Source organism: Colobus angolensis, unplaced genomic scaffold (assembly GCF_000951035.1).
Source record: "Colobus angolensis palliatus isolate OR3802 unplaced genomic scaffold, Cang.pa_1.0 Scaffold11, whole genome shotgun sequence".
NCBI classification, from domain to species: Eukaryota; Metazoa; Chordata; class Mammalia; order Primates; family Cercopithecidae; genus Colobus; species Colobus angolensis.
Window position 1 is genome coordinate 5,411,065 of NW_012112030.1, and position 18,821 is coordinate 5,429,885.

The window sequence follows — 18,821 nt, forward strand, 5'->3', positions numbered from 1 at the left end:
GAGGGAGGGAAGAGAGAGAGAAAAAGAAAAGGAGGAAGGGAGAAAGGGCTTACTAAATGATAACATATGTCTATATTTTTATGAGAATTATGTGACCATTAAAATGTAAGTTTTTATAAGATTTTTGCCAAAACTTTATAACATAATGATAAAAACATGTAAAACCACATATACATTTGCACATATTGAGTGTATGTGCGCATGTACACATACACACACACATAATCTCAAACATATTAATATAAATGATAAATATAAAGGTAAATTGAACTTGTAGGAAAAAGCCTAAAATGTTAATTTTGGTTGTCTTGGGGATCTCTGATGTTTGGTAATTTGTATTTGCTTCTTTAAGCATTACCATTTTTAATGATATACATATATTATAATTCTTACTATTAATAAATTAAAGTATATGTTTTAGGCAAGCAGAGAATAAAAGAAATGTTGTTAATTACTTAGGAATAATGAGAAATCAACATTTACTAATCCATCATGAAGGAATTGTAAGTGAATTGAGTATTTTATGAAAAGCAGCAACACCAGTTGGTAGAAACATTTTGTGCCATCTTGATTAACTTTCTTTATAAAAGACATCTGAAGAAGTACTTATATATTAAAACTGCTTAGGAAAGGGAAGGGAAACTATTAGAAGGAATGGTGAGCTTTTGTGTTTTATTTTCAGAAGCTCTGGCTGTTTTTGGAAGTGACATTTTCTCAATAATATTAATTGACTGCAGGTGTACAGCTTACAGGCTCCAAGTACATATACATAGACTCATCAGTGGTGAAGATTAGTTTTGAGAATATGGATATGTCCTACAAACAGGGACTCCCTTATTTTGGTCAGGTAAGAGAATCAATCATTTTTTTTACATACCGTATTCATTCATTCATTTGTTCCTTCATTTATCTATTAATCTTCCAGCAGCTATTCCCTAAGAAATTACTACATAGGAATCTCTGTGCTAAGCACTGTAGGGTGACCTGCACTGTTGATTTTCACAGTTCTGTCCTGATGTTTATGTTTTTTGTCAAGTTGTAACTGTTAACAGTATCCCACTTCACTCTCAAAATGTCCAAGTTTGGACAATAAATTATATGGTCTACATCAGTATTAGGAATAAAATGGTGATGTAGAGAGGCGCTATTATCACTGTTTTTATGGAGTTGATAGTGTAACAGAGATAATAAACATTAAACAGATAATTTTATAAATAATTCTTTATTGTAGTTGTGATAGGTGCTATGTCAGTGAAATACTGACCATTTAACTACCCTGCATCAGGAATTGGCAAACCACAGCCTGTAGGCAAATCCAACAGAGGCCTGCCTTGTACAGCCAGTGAACAATGAGTGGTTTTTAACATTTTTAAAAGATTATTTAAAAAATAAAAAAAAATAAGAGACCTAGACCATGGTGCTTTATGAAAGAAGTTTGCTAAAATCTGGACTAAATGATCATGGAAAGTTTCCCTGAGGAAGTAATATTTAGGTTGACACAAGAACACTAAAAGAAATACAAAAGTGGGTAGTCTGGCTTACATCTTACAGAGCAGTGGTTCTCAAACTGGCATCAGAGTCACCTAAAGGACTTGTTGAAACAAATTTCAGTGAAAGTCATTTTATGAACAAATTTAGATTGAAATACAGCTTTGGCAAATAGACACGTTTGATACATGTTCACTTACTGAATAGTGGTGGATAATGTTACCATAATTTTTTCTAACCTTTCTCTTTGCTTTGTAATTTTTGCTTTATATATTTCCATGTTCTATTACTAAATATATAAAACTGAGAAATATTATACCTTCAAAAATATATAATTTTTTCTGAATATAAAATAATTTTATCTAGACTTGAGAATTCTACATTTCCTCCCTCTTATGTTGTTGTTACCCAAGATCATTTCTTGGGTTCCCATTTGTCTCCCGTATCTTTTCTGTGCTATTTAAAAGTATTTTCTGTGTAAAGAGCATTTTGTGTCAAAGTGTTATATTTTAGCTTCCTTTCTGAACTTAATCTTCTGAGGTTTTTGTTATTAGTTAGTTTGTTTTATTTGACTGCCAAAGATCTCCAAATTGAATATTAGAGATGATAGTAGACTTCCTGGTTGTATTTTGCATATTTTGGGGAATGCTTTTTAAAATTGAATCATAAACCTACTAAGTAACTGTAGAATTTGTGAGATATACTTTATCAAGTCAAAAAATTTTCCTTTTTTAGTTTACTAAGAATTTTCTATAATGTGTTAGTTTCTATATCTAGCTGTTTCTTATTAAATTTAGGTTTTAAAATAGACGGCATAAAAATATGTTCACTTATGATTTGAAAAAATAAATCTATCGTAATTTATTTCCCCTTTTTTATTACTAGTTGTGCTTGTGTTTTTTTCCCATTAGATTTTGGATTTGTTAATTATCTTTATTTTTAATGTTGTTTTAAATGATTTTCATTTCATCATTTATTTTTATTATATTTTTTCTTCTACCTCTTTTGGTTTTTTTTCACTAGCATCTTGTTATAAACACTTATGTTAAACTTCCATGTTTTCAAATTTATACAATTTTTCCTAAATACTACTTTCCCCCTCACAAGTGTTTTTTTATACTATTTTTATTTTTATTTTTTTTGTATTTTTTTTTTTTTTTAGTAGAGACGGGGTTTCACCAGGTTAGCCAGGATGGTCTCGATCTCCCGACCTCGTGATCCGCCCGTCTCGGCCTCCCAAAGTGCTGGGATTACAGGCTTGAGCCACCGCGCCCGGCCTATTTTTATTTTTTAAATTATGAAAAAATGCACATATCAAATTTACCATCTTAACAATTTTCAAGTTCAATTAAAATAATTTTTGATGATTTCATTATTTTTATTTTTATTTTTACCTAAGAATTACTTGAGTTTTAAGTTTTCTTCTCTACTATGTGTGATTATGGTGGAATACTTTTTTTAAAAAAGTAATTTTTTCTTTTGCAGTAACAGCTACAATTTATTGAGCACTTACTAGGTCTTAAACATTTGCTAAATACATATACAGTACTCACAATAGCCCCAGGAAACGATAGATGTATTTAAGTTTTGGATCAATGATTAATGATTAGCTGAGTAGAAAGCTCTTTTCTACCCTACAATAAACTAGACATTAAAGACCGACATTCCAATTAATATAATTCACCCTGAATGTATGGAACTGTTTTCTCACAATAATGCACATCTACTGCTAAATGACTACTCTCAAAGTTGCTTTCTTTTTCATGTTCAAAGAAAATTACATTTGCTTTTCTCTGACTTTTACAATAGAATGCTCTTCAGTGCTACTGTAGAATCTATTAGGAAATTCTTCGAAATATAAATCAATTTAAGCCCTATAGTCAGAGCTTCTCTTTTTGTTGAACTGCTTTGCAGGGGGGAAATGGCATACATATACAAAATAATACTCTGCTGAAACATACAACACTGACTCCCAAGAATATTGATTACTTTACTATTTGTGAAACACTGTTACATGCTACTAATGTTAGATGAATCAGGACTCCGTTTTCAGTAACTATGGTTCTTGGAGTCCTGGATAACTTAAAAAAATAGAGACCAGTCTGGCTAAGGAAATTTAAAAGTTCTCTAACTCTCAGTCGGACACCTTGGGAACTAGAATATGGATATGTCCCACCCAGTTCCCAGGAGTACATTATGGAAAAGTTTATATACATTCCACATCCTCTGCAATATCTCAAAACTCTCTTCTAGTTCCAGCATCCTCCCATCACCACAAATATCAAGAGTATTGATCAAGGAGGGACAAGCCTGCCACTATATCCTTCACTCACAATTCCAAAGATGTTTGTCCTGGAAATTCTGCCTTATTTTCATGAGCTCTTAGCATATCGTGATAGCAAGACATTTTCCCATCAAGTATGCTGCTTGGCTGGCATCAATAATAGTTCAAACAAGTAGCAACAATTTATATACTTCACATCAACTAGGGGAAGGGTGACAAATGTTGTAAGACAGCCTGAAGCAAAGGTTATCACCAAGGTCTGTGTTTAGCAGATAAAACATGCAAGATAAACAGAGGACGAACATTGACTAAGTCTGGGGAAACATGGGGAAGAACTATAAACAGCTTAGCAGGGAGAAAACAGTTCACTGATTTATAATAAAATCCATTCACAACACTTTTTTGTAGTTACTTTTATGGTAGATAATATTCAAGTCATATTAAAGTGCTTCAACCAAAATTTAGCAACTCCTGTAAGGCTTCCTGCTGTTCATCATCAAGTTGGGATACACATTCCAATCATAAATCTTCAGGAGTCTGTACCTGACGCACGACATCAGCTAGGCGTTTGGCACAGGGATCTCCATAGTTAATAGTCCCATTAATTTTTTTCTTCTGCAATTACTCTGATTATTTTGGGAAGATTGGAATTACTTGGACCAATTACAACTGGGTGGTTACTTTCAATTAGGTCACAGAGAAAACTCAAAGTCTGAATAGCTTCCTCTTTATCTTCATGCAGTGGAAGCCATGATAACCAGTGTGGAAGACCTTCATCTACATTTACACAGTTAGGCTTAAACGTCAAAATCTTCCCTATTGCGAAGATACAGTTCTCTGTAGCAATGACATTTCCTTTGGTTTTGGAATTTGCACACTTAATAACTTTTACCAGCAGTGGAACAGCTTGTGAACATAAAGAACAATAATCATCTCCACCAAACTGTGCCGTGACACTCAGGCCATAAGCAGCAGCTTGCCTGACTTCGGAGTTGTTATCTCGCATATTTAGTAGCACTGGTCACTGAAAATATTCTAAATTTTTGAATGAAGTTGGACTGCAGTGCTCTATGATGTCATCAAATGCGCACAATCCACACTGTTTGTCTAGCCATGGCCTACTTGAACAAATTAGCTTTACAATTCCTGGAAGTGGTTGTTCAAATCATGGTAAAATCTTTTCCTTATAAGTACTAAATAATGTGTGTGCAAGATATCTGATACTTTGGTCAGAATATAAACATCAGATTCATCCTCATCTTACAGAGACATCTCAGCCTTTTGATCACAGTTTTCTTCCTGTCTTTTCACCTGTCGCAATTCTTGGTTTTTAAAGTGCCCTTCAAATTTTGCTCTCAGTATTCCTCCCAGTTCTTCCAAGTATTCATCATTAAAGCAACCATCTCCCGTAACTTCAATGAACTTTGCAAAAGAATGCATTATTTCTGAGAGCACGTATGTATCTGTTTCAGTACCAATGGCCTTGATTAAGGGGTTACATATGAATTGCCACATCTGTGCAAGATACTGTGGCCACAGATTCTTGCACATTCCAGGAGAAAAGGCATGGACTCTGCTGCTGCCACTAGAACATTGTCGTGGAAATAAAATTTCAGTAAAGGAAGCATCAGCTTCACAACTTGTTCTGTATGGTCCACAAACCCTTCCCTTAACTCCTTAGCAGAGTAAACCAACATCTGGCTAACAGTTGTTTTTGCTTCAAGGCCTGAAGTTTTCATTCCAAAACCCTGTTGGTCTCCAAGATTTACATATTGCCAGCCATCATCATCACTCATATTCTCCACATCCTGTGTGTCTAAGAGAGCAACATCAGGTTTAGCTAAAGCAGTTTTAGTAAGAGGCTCGATAACCAGTGGAAGGAACTGTTGAAAATCTTTTCCAAAAATCTGACATATTCTATCCCATGCTGAAACCATGTAAGAGGTCTGAGGGCCATTATCTTCCATATTATTTAAGTCTGATTGTGTCTTCAACAACAGCTGCATCATATTTAATGCATCTTGCATAAATTTTTTCTTCCCAACAGCAAGACCAATATGGCTAATGTACTCAATAGTTTTTCCTCTCAGAAGCTTGAGTTCCTTCTGAACAGCAAGCTCGACGATGTGCTTTAGTGAGGGCTTGGATATGTCATAACATGGGAAAAAATTTTCTTATATTGTATCTGCAACCCATGCAATGATTGCTGCAAGTTATTCCAGGGCCAACTTAGTTCCATTCCGAATCAACTCTTGAAGTTTAATCACCAAGATAGAATGTAGATTTTTCATCATACTGTCCAAATACAGAACTAGGAATGATTTGGGGCATCTTTAATAAAAATAATAAGAGCAGAAGCTGCATGTGATTACACACGCTGATTACCTTGATTTTCCATGGTACATAACAGAGCTGCAATCACCGTTTCATGAAATTTCTTTTGGAAATTAGGTGTAAAATCTGTAGCCATCAGTCCAAGTGTAGTACAGGCTGCAGCCCTCATCGTTGGATGAGGATCCTGGGATATTTTCATAGATTTCCTCTGCTTGTCTCCCCACCATACAGCTTGGATTGATCAGGTTCTTCAGAAGCTGATAAAACTCTTGCTTTTCCAACAAGGTCGCCGGGACCCCTGCAGACGTGGTTGCCGCCATTATGCTCTGTCAAAGCTACCATGACCGGGAAAGAAAATAAGTAATTTTTAAATTGCAGACAACACATATATTAGCAAGAAAAATAACACTATAAATTAAAATATGAAGAACAATGAGCACCTCTCCCCTCTAATCCCTTCATTTTGTGAATACTTCCCCAGAAGCAACTACTTTCAGTCCCCTGTGTTTCCTATAAACCAGTAGAGAGGTTCAGAAGCTTGATCAGATTCAAGTTCATTTTTGATGGGTACAGTAGGCAAGAATATAATATAGGTAGTGTCATGTACTTTTCACAGAAAGCACTCTTCCTCTCCTACTGAGATGTTAGCAGACATTGAAAATAATTATTTAGATGCATTGTTTGTCTAAACCATTCTTTCTTAGCCTTGGCACAACTGAAATTTTGGGCCAGATAATACTTTGCTGTGGGGGCTACCCTGTGCATGGTAAGAGTTTAGCAACATCCCAGGTCTCTACCTACTAAACGCTAGTAGCACCATCCCCTTCTTATTTGTGATAGCCCAAAGTGTTTGCAGACGTTGCCAAATGGCAAAATGTATTGGCTAATAAGTTTAAAGGTGATAAATTAGAATTTTGCCACTCTTAGAATAGTGAATCTCAATGAAGGGTGATTTGAGATGTTTTTAAAAAGATTACCTAAATCCTATTATCCCATCTAAAAAATTAGCAATAATCCCCTAAAATCTGCCAGTCAATCATGCTCCAGATTAACTCGGGAGTTTTATTTCTGTCTTCTCTAGCGTAAGACATGATTGAGAGGTGTGTGCGTGCGTGTGTGTGTGTGTGTGAACTTAAGCCCTAGCCTAGTCATTAAGGCCCAGCTCCTTCCCATTCCCTCTCAAAGCTTTTTGACACTTCAAGGTATCGTATTATCTTATCCTATAATCAAGAACTCCAAGACATCTTTTCCTATAGAGGAGAGCTGGGAAAGCCAGCTGAGGTTTGTAATAATTTATCGGGGTGGTAGGGGATAGGTGGTACCTACATGAATCAGGCATCTGCGTGGACAAAATAGTCTGTTATTAATATATTGTCATGCAGGTACAGTGTCCTGCCTGGACACACCCTCTTCATTAGCATTTGAAGGAATTAGTTCTTGAAAACTCGTGTATAAGAGCTCTTATTTCCTTGATCATTTTAGGGAGACCAGTGGCAGCTATAAACAGACGTGAGTCTCAAACAATAAAATGTTTTAGTTCAAAACTATGGTTGTATAAAGTGGTATCTTTTGGATTTTTGGCCATTTCACGGTGGTGAATGTTCTGATCACTTCCAGGAGATGTACCAGGAGAAACAAATCATTCCTGTTCTACTTTTGGAAAAGGGGCTGGTTTCTCTGTGATAGAGTGAGTCACTATAGTAGCTGCATTACTGGAAATTAAAAATGGTTTATCTGGCCATGTGTTGTGTCATAAGGGTCATCAAACACGTGGCTCAGTATTGCTAGGGAGCACTTTTGAAGGGTAAGCTTTATTGCCAGAATAGAGGTACTATCTGCTTTTTAAATATCCCCTACAAAGTTCAAGACTTCAGAGGTATGACTCCAAGAGTAACATATTTGAACATAGGAAGCTGGGCAAGGCAGAGAGCTAACAAGGGAATTCCTTCATAAGAGACAGTGGCAGCATCCATGGATGGCTGAAATGATACTGTTTAAAATTGTAGGACATATGACAAATACCTCTGCCACAAGAAACATCTGCTAATGAAGTGCTGCATGCCTGGCCCCAGCAGTTGATAACGGGCCTGGTGTCATCACTTGGGCACTATTTGGGTTTGGGGACAAAGAAAGAAAGGAAAGTGCCCAGAAATCATATGGCTTGTTCATCTTCCTGTGACTAGAAGGGACTCAAAGGATCTTTCTAGTCTAAGTGTACTAAAATTAGAGCGAACCTCTGTGTGATCCTAAAGGCGTGGTGTCATGTGTCTGTGGCCTATGGATTGCTGAGATAAGGTGAATTTTTCTTACAAGATCAAGCTGTGAGATGAAACTGCATTCAAAATCTGTGTAGATGGTGCAAATGAGGCATCAGTCTACAGATGCTGAGCAAGAAAAAAGGATTGTGTTTGCTTGGACCAGCAGGAAAATGGTAAGTGGCAGAAATAAGATGAAAGGCTCAAAGCAGAAGTGGTTTTGCAGAAACTGACTGAGCTAAAAAAAGGATGTCTCAGACAGTTTTTGTCTGGTTATTGTGGCCTTAGATGTTGCTAAGAAGGTTGCCTTTAAAGGCTTCAAACTGGCATAGATACTGATGCAGGCATTGTATCTACTACATATAATACAATTTCAGAAGGGACTTTTTAAAGCAATCATTGCCTGTACTAGTAAGAGAATTAGAAAGAGATTTCTAGTGAATAACCATGGCCTATCAGAGCAGTCACTACAATGTTTTAGGGAGGATGATGCTAAATTTTGCATTTTAGAAAATTTGGTTTGATGCCAGTGTAGAGAAAGAACAAGCAAAAGCAATACAGGAGAGAGAGACTAGATAGAAAAAAACAGAAGATGTATGAGGGATAAAAGATAAGAAATTGATATAAGGAATAGCAACAGGAACGAATGTGATCAGTTGGAAACAGAAAATGTTAAAAAGATACAATTGAAAATATTTTATCAACAATTGAAAATTATAGGAAAAAGAAAATAAGTCTAGGATGTCTCTAGATATTTGACTTCAGTAATAAGTGAATGGTTGAGGTATTCACTGAGATAAATAAGAGAAAGAGACAAAAGGGAAATGTGGACACAGGAATAAATCATTCCAATGTGAGGGTTTCTGTAGCATTTTTATTATAAAAAATATTCAGGGTAGTTAATGATACGGGCCTGAGTTTTCAGAGATCTTTGTGGGCAGGAGAAACAGAGTTTAGGCTCTTTAGTGTATTAATGGTGCATGTCATACATTCAACAGGAGTAGATGAAGCCTCTCAGCAAGTGCATACGCACCAAGGAGAGCGGGGGTCCCCATGATAGAACCTTGGCAAATGCCATCGACATGGATTCCCCAGTTTACTACATGCTTCAGAAATGTATTTTCTTCCTCCTGTACAGATTAAATTGCTTCATTCAGACAACTCTCCAATCCCAAATGAAGTTGTCCAGTTGCATCTGAAGGACAAAGTTGTGGGCAACTACACCACAGATGTAAACGGCATCGCTCAGTTTTTCTTGGACACGTCTACGTTTACATACCCAAATATCACCTTGAAAGTAAGTTAAACCAAAGGCAAGTAAAACAAAAACAAACAAGCAAACAAAAAAAAAACTGCACTGGCTTGCTAAGGTTTAGGTCTATGCGAGATTATATTTATGGAACAGAAATGAAAAGATACATCTCGGTATGAATCTACAGTACCGAAAAATGGTTAAATATTAAGAATATAGACCCTATGAAAAGCAGATTAAAAGTTATTTTAAGAGTCCTTGGAAAAGGACGGATAGCATACATATTAAATTGTGTAAAGGAGAATTAGCTGAAAATAAGCAACGCTTCACTTTTGTTACGGAAATAGAAAGAGGAGTGTGTTTTTATAGAAGGAAATACTTGAGAAGTCCTGTAACCTATTACCTTGGAATAATGTAAAGAATTTCTCTGGATATATTCAAGAGAGAAGTAAACTACTATCTGTAATAATTATATATCAATCTTTCTTAGATATTTTTAAAGGACTCCTCAGACTTTTTGTGTTGATAATGGTAAATTACTATGGTCAGAGTAAACTCCTTGCTGTATTTCATAAAAACCTTCCCGTCCGGTCGCGGTGGCTCACGCCTGTAATCCCAGCACTTTGGGAGGCTGAGGCGGGCGGATCACGGGTTCAGGAGATCGAGACCATCCTGGCTAACACGGTGAAACCCCGTCTCTACTAAAAATACAAAAAACTAGCAGGGCGTGGTGGCGGGCGCCTGTAGTCCCAGCTACTCTGGCGGAGGCAGGAGAATGGCGTGAACCCGGGAGGCGGAGCTTGCAGTGAGCCGAGATCCCGGCCACTGCTCTCCAGCCTGGGTGACAGAACGAGACTCCGTCTCAAAAAAGAAAAAAAAAAACTTTCCCATCTTTCAGCAAAACTTCATATTATGTTATCAGTAGCAAGGTAAACTTTTGCACTCACAGGTTCTTCATATTATAGTAAGGGAGATATAGCAATCTACATTCTAGCAAAAGTATAATTATAGTAAAGAATACAGTAAAATATTTAATGTAATATTATTTAATTAGGACTTGAATAGACTAAGTTGTAGAAACCATAGTGGTCGCTCTAGAGTATAACCAGAAAATGGGGAATTGGCTTAGACTTAATGTAGAATGGCTATAAAATGTTCTTGTAGAGATAAAGCAGCATGACGATAAACCATCTTATCAAATATTCTTTCACTCATCCTTTCTCTTTATCCTAATACCCATAAATTTGATTTTTTGTCTAGGCAGCCTATAAGGCCAATGAAAATTGCGAGGCTCATGGCTGGGTGTTGCCTCAATACCCTCAGCCCGAGTACTTTGCATACCGATTTTACTCCAAGACTAACAGCTTCCTAAAGATTGTCCAAGAGATGGAAGAACTGAGATGCAACCAGCAGAAGAGGGTGCTAGTGCACTACATTCTCAATATGGAAGACTTTGAAGACAAAACCTACACAGCAAACTTCAATTATTTGGTATGAACTGAAAATATTCTTCCACAACAAAATTTGTTTCTTTTCTTTAAAACTTCTTTGAACCTAATGAAATCCCTGTACCTGTATGCCACGAGGAAGCTCAAAGTAAACATAAATGATAAAACTTACATAACTAGTATCTATTTTTAAGAAAAGAGGGAAAAGGCCATGCCACCACAACGCGTATGCTCTCTGTCATTCTCAGACCCTTTCTTCAGAGTTACCCATTTCTATTTGGACATAGCTGGGATCAAATCATAGTTCTGATACGTACTAGCTTTGTGTTACTTTTTGGAAGTCACTTAAACCTCTAGTGAATGTTAATTTTTTGTAATATATTGTCTAATTTTGTAATATATTGTCTAATCATCAAGATAATTATTTAGTAATACATATAAACCCTTTACCCAACTTCTGGCACACAAAAGAAATTAAATATTAGTTTGATTTTAATATATTGCTACTATGGAATATTTTACACTGTCTAAATGGATGCATGATACTTCACTGAGATTTATGAAGATGATATAAAATTAATGAAACATGAATTAACTCAATCGGCCAACCCTTATTGAATCTTTTTCATATTCCAGGTACTGTATTAGCAATTGTAACAATAGAAAAAATAGAAAAAGTATAACTGGGGACAAAACATAAATTAGAATTACGTAAGTGTAACAAATGAAACATGTATGGCCACTAAGGTGTTACAGAAAAATGAATGATTAACTCTAGCTAGAGTTTAGAACAGTGATTACCAGAGTATATTTCCTAGAGTAGCACTATCAGCATCACCTGGGAATAAGTTAGAAATTCTGGGAATTCAAGTGGCTGGGCGCGGTGGCTCACGTCTGTAATCCCAACACTTTGGGAGACCGAAGCGGATGGATCACAAGGTCAGGAGATCGAGACCACCTTGGCTAACACGGTGAAACCCCATCTCTACTAAAAATACAAAAAGAAATTAGCCAGGCATGGTAGCGAGCGCCTGTAGTCCTAGCTACTCTGGAGGCTGAGGCAGAATGGCGTGAACCCCGGAGGCGGAGCTTGCAGTGAGCCGAGATCGTGCTACTGCACTCCAGCCTGGGTGACAGAGCAAGACTCCATCTCCAAAACAAAAAAGAAAAGAAAAAAAATTCTGGGAATAAGTTAGAAATCTTGTCCTCCAGGTGTTTTTGAAGCACATTAAAATTTGACAACCACTAATTTAGGAAAAAGATATATACCTATATGTTTACATTTATATGTATATACATATTTTTAAGGAAAACTACATAAAGAGAATATGCCTAAGTAGGGTTTTGTAGGATGAATAGGAGTTTTCTGGATGATTACAGGATATGAGAAACACATTTAAGCTTATTTTAGGAAATAATATAAGAGGTCAAAGGCCTAAGTAGGGTTTTGTAGGATGAATAGGAGTTTTCTGGATGATTACAGGATATGAGAAACACATTTAAGCTTATTTTAGGAAATAATATAAGAGGTCAAAGATGTCTGAAGTGTATTATTCTGAGAACTAAAGGTGTTTGAGGCTATCTACATGAAAAGTGAAAGTAGTACCACATGATTTCTCACGTTTCAAACTTAGAATTCTGGAATAATCTTTTGATACTTCTTTTTTCATGCTATTTACTGCATCACCAATTTCTATCACTTTTTCATTATATTATCTCTCGCATTTTTCTTTCCTTCATCATTTCCATAAACATTAAAATATTTCAAACCAGCAAGGTATGGACACCAAACCATCAGAAAAGGTATGAGTCCAAATTCCACTGAAGCCCTTAGCTAAGCCAAGCATGGCTCATTTAGACTGGAGGCAAAGTGGTGGGAGTGGGAGGAGCTGGTTGTGGAGGAGAGGTTCTAGGGAAGCAAGGAGGGGACTCTGGGGAGCTCAAGGAAGTGGCTGTTTACCAACCAGTACAGAAATTCTCCAACATGTCAACAATAATATTGCCATACTGGGGTGTGGGAAATACCAGGCATCCTTGGAGTGAGAAGCTAAACCTCTTAACTAGTTTTTATAAAGACACGCCCACATGCCCCTGACTTTTGCCTTCTTCTTTTCTGGCCACACCTCTGCTCGTCTTAATGTCCAATACTTCCCAATGCAGCGCTGAGCCATTTCGCAGGTCAATCCAGAGCTGAGCCATTTCGCAGGTCTGTGGTGTGAACTGATTTACTTGTCATCAGCTTCCCTCTTGAAATAGCTTAGGTTTGCCCCTCTCTGATCCGATAGGGCCTTTACAATTGCTTTACTTCATTTCCATTTTAAATGAGTCTCCTAATAGCCTTTTTCTTCCTCGCTCCCTCGTACCTTCCTCCCTCCTTTTCTTCTGGAAATCTAGAGTGGTTTTTTTCAAAAGCAATTAGGATTATTTCACTCTCCTAATCGAAGTACAGTTAACGACTGCCTCTTTCTATTAAAATAAATACCAGACTCCTTTCTTTTGCCTGCAAGACTGTATCTGGTCTGCACCTGTGAAGCTCACCAGCTTCATTTTGCATCATTCTACACTTCGGCCTTCTGTACTGCAGACACAGAGGGCTTTCATTTTCTTGGACAAGCCATGTGCTTTTCTGGCTCAGAAGCCTCCCACAGGTTTTGCCTTCTGCCCATAACAATCTTTGTTCCCATTTGCTACCGCAGCTCCCAACCTGCCTGCACCTCATTTTTCGAGCTGATTCCTCCTCAGCATGCATCTCCTGGCTTAAATGAAACTGTCTAATCTCCTAGACAATTCAAGTCTTCTCCTACATATTCTGTCATTATAGGCTGGGTGGACTTTAATTCTGCCTAGCAAGGTGTACATCACAGAGAAAACCCTCAATATAAGATTTTAGAATGAATGGATAGAGGCTGAATTAATTTGATTCTCAGGCTTTCAATAATTAATTTGATACTCAGGCTTTTAAGCTTTTTTCTTAATTGTGTGGCCTGACAAATATCAGTGCCTCTGTGTGCCTCTTCAGTTTACTCATCTGTTACAAGAGCTGTCTTTCTGTTTTGAGAAGTCAAGGAGTTAATATAGCCAACAGTGCGAAGACCTCTCAGGCTCATTAAACTTTCAGCTTTATGCCTTTTTGCAAATGTTCTAGTTCCCAAAACAATATCTTCCAGCTAGTTGAGGTTCAGTTCTCTTTTTATGAACTAATAACCCAAACTTGGCACTTCAGAGATTTAAAGCAATTTTAATATTCAGTGAAATATTCAACGGACTAGGAGTACCAACTCCAGCAATTTCAAGCTGCAAGATCTTATGGAAGCTTTAAATTATCTGCAAGTCTCAGCATCTTTTAAAATAATATTCTAAAATTGTAATTTAAAAATTCAAGGAGTTTGTACTAGATTTCAAGTCTCCAGCCTTTGTGTGCACTTTGAGGTCATAATAAAAGTCTGCTGATGCAAATTTGAACACAGTTGCTGACAAGGGTGAAGTGAGAGAAGCGTTTTTCTGGAGCGCCCCCAACTTGCTACTTTATTTTCTTTTCTTTAAATTTTGGGTGGAGATGGATGAACAGGCCTTGCTTATACCTTGCATATCAAACACACCTTTCAGAAAACCAAACAAGCACTGGGAGACTCTTAATGCTTTGTGTAACTTTGTTTCACTAAAGTAAATAAATTTAGATGTAATTCAGCATTTACAAATATGAATAAAAAGTTGTTTTATTGGTCTTCGAAAACGGTTTTGGAAGGTGGAACCTTAAATTGCTTTATAGCAAGTTTATCTGTGACTCCTAAATTCTCTTGAATATAGCTATTAGAGTCATATGCTTGTTTACTGGTAACCTGAGTTTACTAGTAAACATGTCAATAGTATTGCTCAGACAAGAAAAGGAGGTAAATCACATTCATTTATAATTAAATGAAATTTCTTTTCTGTTCTCTAAACTTTATCATTATATTTTCATTTTCCTAGGTGATTTCAAAAGGTGTAATCGTTCTTCATGGGCAACAGAAAATTGAGATCAATGAAAATGGTGAGGCCTCTAATTTTAGCATATAATTTAATACAAATAGAATGCTTTAACTGGGATATATTTTACATTTTTCTTTAAAAGTCACAGTCCTCGCATTTTAGGACTGTTTATTTACTGCCCCCCAAACTACCCTTGGGGACCATATAAAGACATGTAAGTAGGCACAATGCCAAATGAAAAAAATAATTACTTAATTAATAGTTAATTAATTAATAGTTAATTAATTATATTAATTGACTATTAATACATTGTTAATTATATTCCAAACTATATTGTTAATTATATTCCAAACACTACTATAATGCAAAAGGGTCATTGATCCTTCCCTTTCTCTTTCAAGAAAGACAGGTAAGTATTTTTACATTCAAACAAGAAGGGATTTTTTAAAAGAAACAAAAGTAGACTGAAGTTTGAAAGGTAATAAGAAATGTTCAACTATTTCTTTCTTTTAAAATTTATGGAATAGGCTATGAACCCCTCCTAGAAATGCTTTATAAATTAAATTTGGTGGGTCGGGGCGGTCTCTTTGGCAGTGGGTAGGATGGCTAGAAATTCAGTGGAGGATTTCTACAAGATGACAGTTAACTATCTCACCACAGCACTTTTTCCGTTTGAAATTTTCTTTTCACAGGGAGGAAGGGCATATTTTCCATTTCTATAGACGTTAGCCCTGAGTTAGCGCCCTCAGTAGATATGCTTGTCTATAGCTTGCATCCTGGAGGAGAAATGGTCACTGACAGCACCCAGTTCCAAATTGAGAAATGCTTCAAACATCAGGTGGGTGACAAAAATTATTCTTTTTTAATTTTGGGGAAAACCAAGGAGAACTTAAGAGAGTGTTGGGTTTAAACTCCCAATTTTTCACAGACTTGCAAAATGAAAAATGTGTGTGTTTTTTAAAAAGTTAAGAATAGTCTAAAAGATGATTCTTCTCATATGGCTTGCCTTCCTTTTGCTCTTTTGTTTATTTTCATTTTCAGGTCAACTTAAATTTTTCTAAAGAAAAAAGTTTACCAGGATCCAATGTCAATCTTCAAGTCTCGGCGGCTTCACACTCTCTTTGTGCTCTTTGGGCTGTAGACCAGAGTGTATTGCTGCTAGGGAGTTATGGTCAGCTGTCAGCACAAAGTGTGAGTAATTAAAACCACCTTTGTTTACCACCAACGGTATAGTTTCATGTCTTTACGTTTGCATAAAAACAGGTTACCTTAAATAAACTAGAGGAGAAAGAAATTGCCCAGAGTTCCAGGAATAAAAAATATTTTAGGTTAGAAATCATGTAAAATGATTCTACTCCAATTATACTAATTCTCTTATGGAAAAAGTGAGCAGCACTTTAAAAAATAAATAACAGTTGCTAAATGTCTACTATTTGACACTTGCTCTACTGAGTATTCCCATAGCTATTATTTAATTTTATTCTCATATCAATCAACCCTATAGAACTAATGCGGTATTCCCATTTTGATTAATGTCTAATCTTAGGTTCAGGGAGATTTAGTAAATTAACCAAGAACGTTCTCTAACAATGTCCTTGAATGAGTCCTCGAAGAGTATTGAGCAGTGCCTTTATCTGGAATGTATTAAAATCCGTGTACTTTTTGTTAGTTTTAATGTGATTTCGCCAGCAATTATTTAACTGATTAAATAGTATTTCAAAGTTTTGACAGATCTAAGATCCTATACTTTCTCAATATGTGTGTATTTGGTATAGGTCTGATGACAGTTCTACATAGGATATTCATAGGATTATATAGGTTATTTATATACTGCTTGTGGGGAAAAATGAATTGTTTTCTATAAAAAATACAGTTCTTTTTCTTCTACCATCCAGGTGTATAGTCAGCTATATTCCAGGGAACTACATGGCTATTATTTCAGAGGACTTAACTTAGAAGATGGCCTTAAAGTGCCATGTCTTAAAGATGAACATATCCTTTACAATGGAATTTATTACACACCTGCATGGGCTGACTTTGGAAAAGATGCCTACGACCTTGTGAAGGTAAGACAACTATGTCTTAAAATGGTGAATATACATGACAATATGTAAATAAATAGAAATATTCATGGTGTGGGTTTTTAATCTCAGAATTCTTAGAGTACAAATTTACAATTAGTACTAATGTCTGAGAAATAATATCTTGAAGAATGTTATAATAGCAAAAAGACCTGATAAAGTTATTATTATATTACAGTTATAATTATATAATAGCTATATCATAAAGTTATAATGGTTATTTTATATAGTTATAATAAATTATTATGAAGTCAATATATTTTTTAAAGTTGTATTAATATAATTTTATTTTAAAATTATTATAAAGTTATAAAGTTATAAGGCTATTATAATATGTTATAATAAGGTAAAGTTATAATAAGATTATTGTAACTTCATTATAAAGCTATAATATTTTAAATAATTAATAGTATTATAATATTAGAAAAAGAACTTATATGTGAGGGAATTATCAGCTTTCCTGACATAATGTTATGCACATTATATACTGGTGTCTAATATAAATCCCCATTTTGCTCCTACATCTACCCATAAATTCAGTTTCTACTATTTCAAGGTATTCTACTATAATTAAAGTGTATATAAGTGACATACTCTCCCTAGTTCAATAAAAATGCCAAATTCAAAGCAGTGAAAGTATAGTGGGGTAAGATATGAGATGTCTTTTTTTGTCCTCTCTTATTTAAAGGTTTTCATCAACAACTCTTGATTAGGAAAACAGAGCAAAAGCCATTAGAATTAGAGAAACTAAGGAACTCAAAGACATGAAATTTAGGAAATGTCAGCAAAGTATCTTTAAATATATGACAATTAGAGATGGAGAAATAAATAAGTGGAAATTGAAAATATACGTAGAACAAAAAACCAGTTCAAACTGCTAGTCTAGGCTGTTATGTGACCTAAAATTTGATTTTATCTTAAAAGGCAATGGGATTAAAGATTTTTACCAACTCTCACCTCCGGAAACCAGTATTGTGCAAGGACTCTAACCATCTTGACTATACTGATTACATATCCTTAGGTAAGTCACAGTATAATGTGAAGGGCAGGTGACAGGTCATAATCTCTTAATGCTTTTAAACTGATTGGGAAAAGAGGGGAGGGGATTATTTTCTTTTGCTTTGTCTATTAATTCATTTAATGTGCCTGTCATAAGGGATGTTAGAAATACAGTGAGAATAATGCAGGTAAATCTTTATACTCATGAAATTTACATTGAATTTGGGATGCAGACAATATACAAATGACTGCATATTGTCATTTGTATATTTCTTGTGTTGCTATAAAGAAATACTTGAGGCTGGGTAATTTATAAAGAAAATAGGGGCCAGATGCAGTGGCTTAGGCCTGTAATCCCAGCACTTTGGGAGGCTGAGGCAGGCAGATCACCTGCAGTGAGGAGTTTGAGACCAGCTCGGCTAACATGGTGAAACCCCATTTCTACTAAAGATACAAAAAATTAGCCAGAAGTGGTGGTGTGCGCCTGTAATCCCAGCTACTTGGGAGGCTGAGCCAGGAGAATCGCTTGAACCCAGGAGGCAGAAGTTGCAGTGAGCTGAGATTGTGCCATTGCACTCCAGCTTGGGTAACAAAAGCAAAACTCCATTTCAAAAAAAAAAAAAAGAAAGAAAGAAAGAAAATAGGTTTAATTGGCTCATGGTTTTGCAGGCTGTACAGGGAACATGGTGCTGGCATCTGCTCGGTTTCTGG

The 18,821-nt window shown here is 35.8% G+C and overlaps 2 protein-coding genes across 2 annotated transcripts in view; one reads left to right on the forward strand and one right to left on the reverse strand.

Annotated features, from left to right (window-relative positions):
* LOC105519788 (ovostatin) overlaps positions 1–18,133 on the forward strand; it is a 50,198-nt gene extending 32,065 nt beyond the window's left edge. The window contains exons 8-15 of the mRNA XM_011953266.1: positions 9,500–9,658; positions 10,874–11,104; positions 11,698–11,772; positions 15,031–15,091; positions 15,723–15,868; positions 16,072–16,221; positions 16,926–17,096; positions 18,036–18,133. Coding sequence (XP_011808656.1) covers positions 9,500–9,504 — 5 coding nt within the window. The 3' untranslated portion in view covers positions 9,505–9,658; positions 10,874–11,104; positions 11,698–11,772; ... (3 more) ...; positions 16,926–17,096; positions 18,036–18,133. The remainder of the gene's footprint in view (positions 1–9,499; positions 9,659–10,873; positions 11,105–11,697; positions 11,773–15,030; positions 15,092–15,722; positions 15,869–16,071; positions 16,222–16,925; positions 17,097–18,035) is intronic.
* Positions 6,220–6,426, reverse strand: LOC105521175 (ran-binding protein 6-like). The gene has a single exon (XM_011955264.1). It carries the CDS (start codon positions 6,424–6,426, stop codon positions 6,220–6,222), a length of 207 nt encoding a protein of 68 aa, XP_011810654.1.
* Positions 18,134–18,821: the final 688 nt, after the last annotated feature.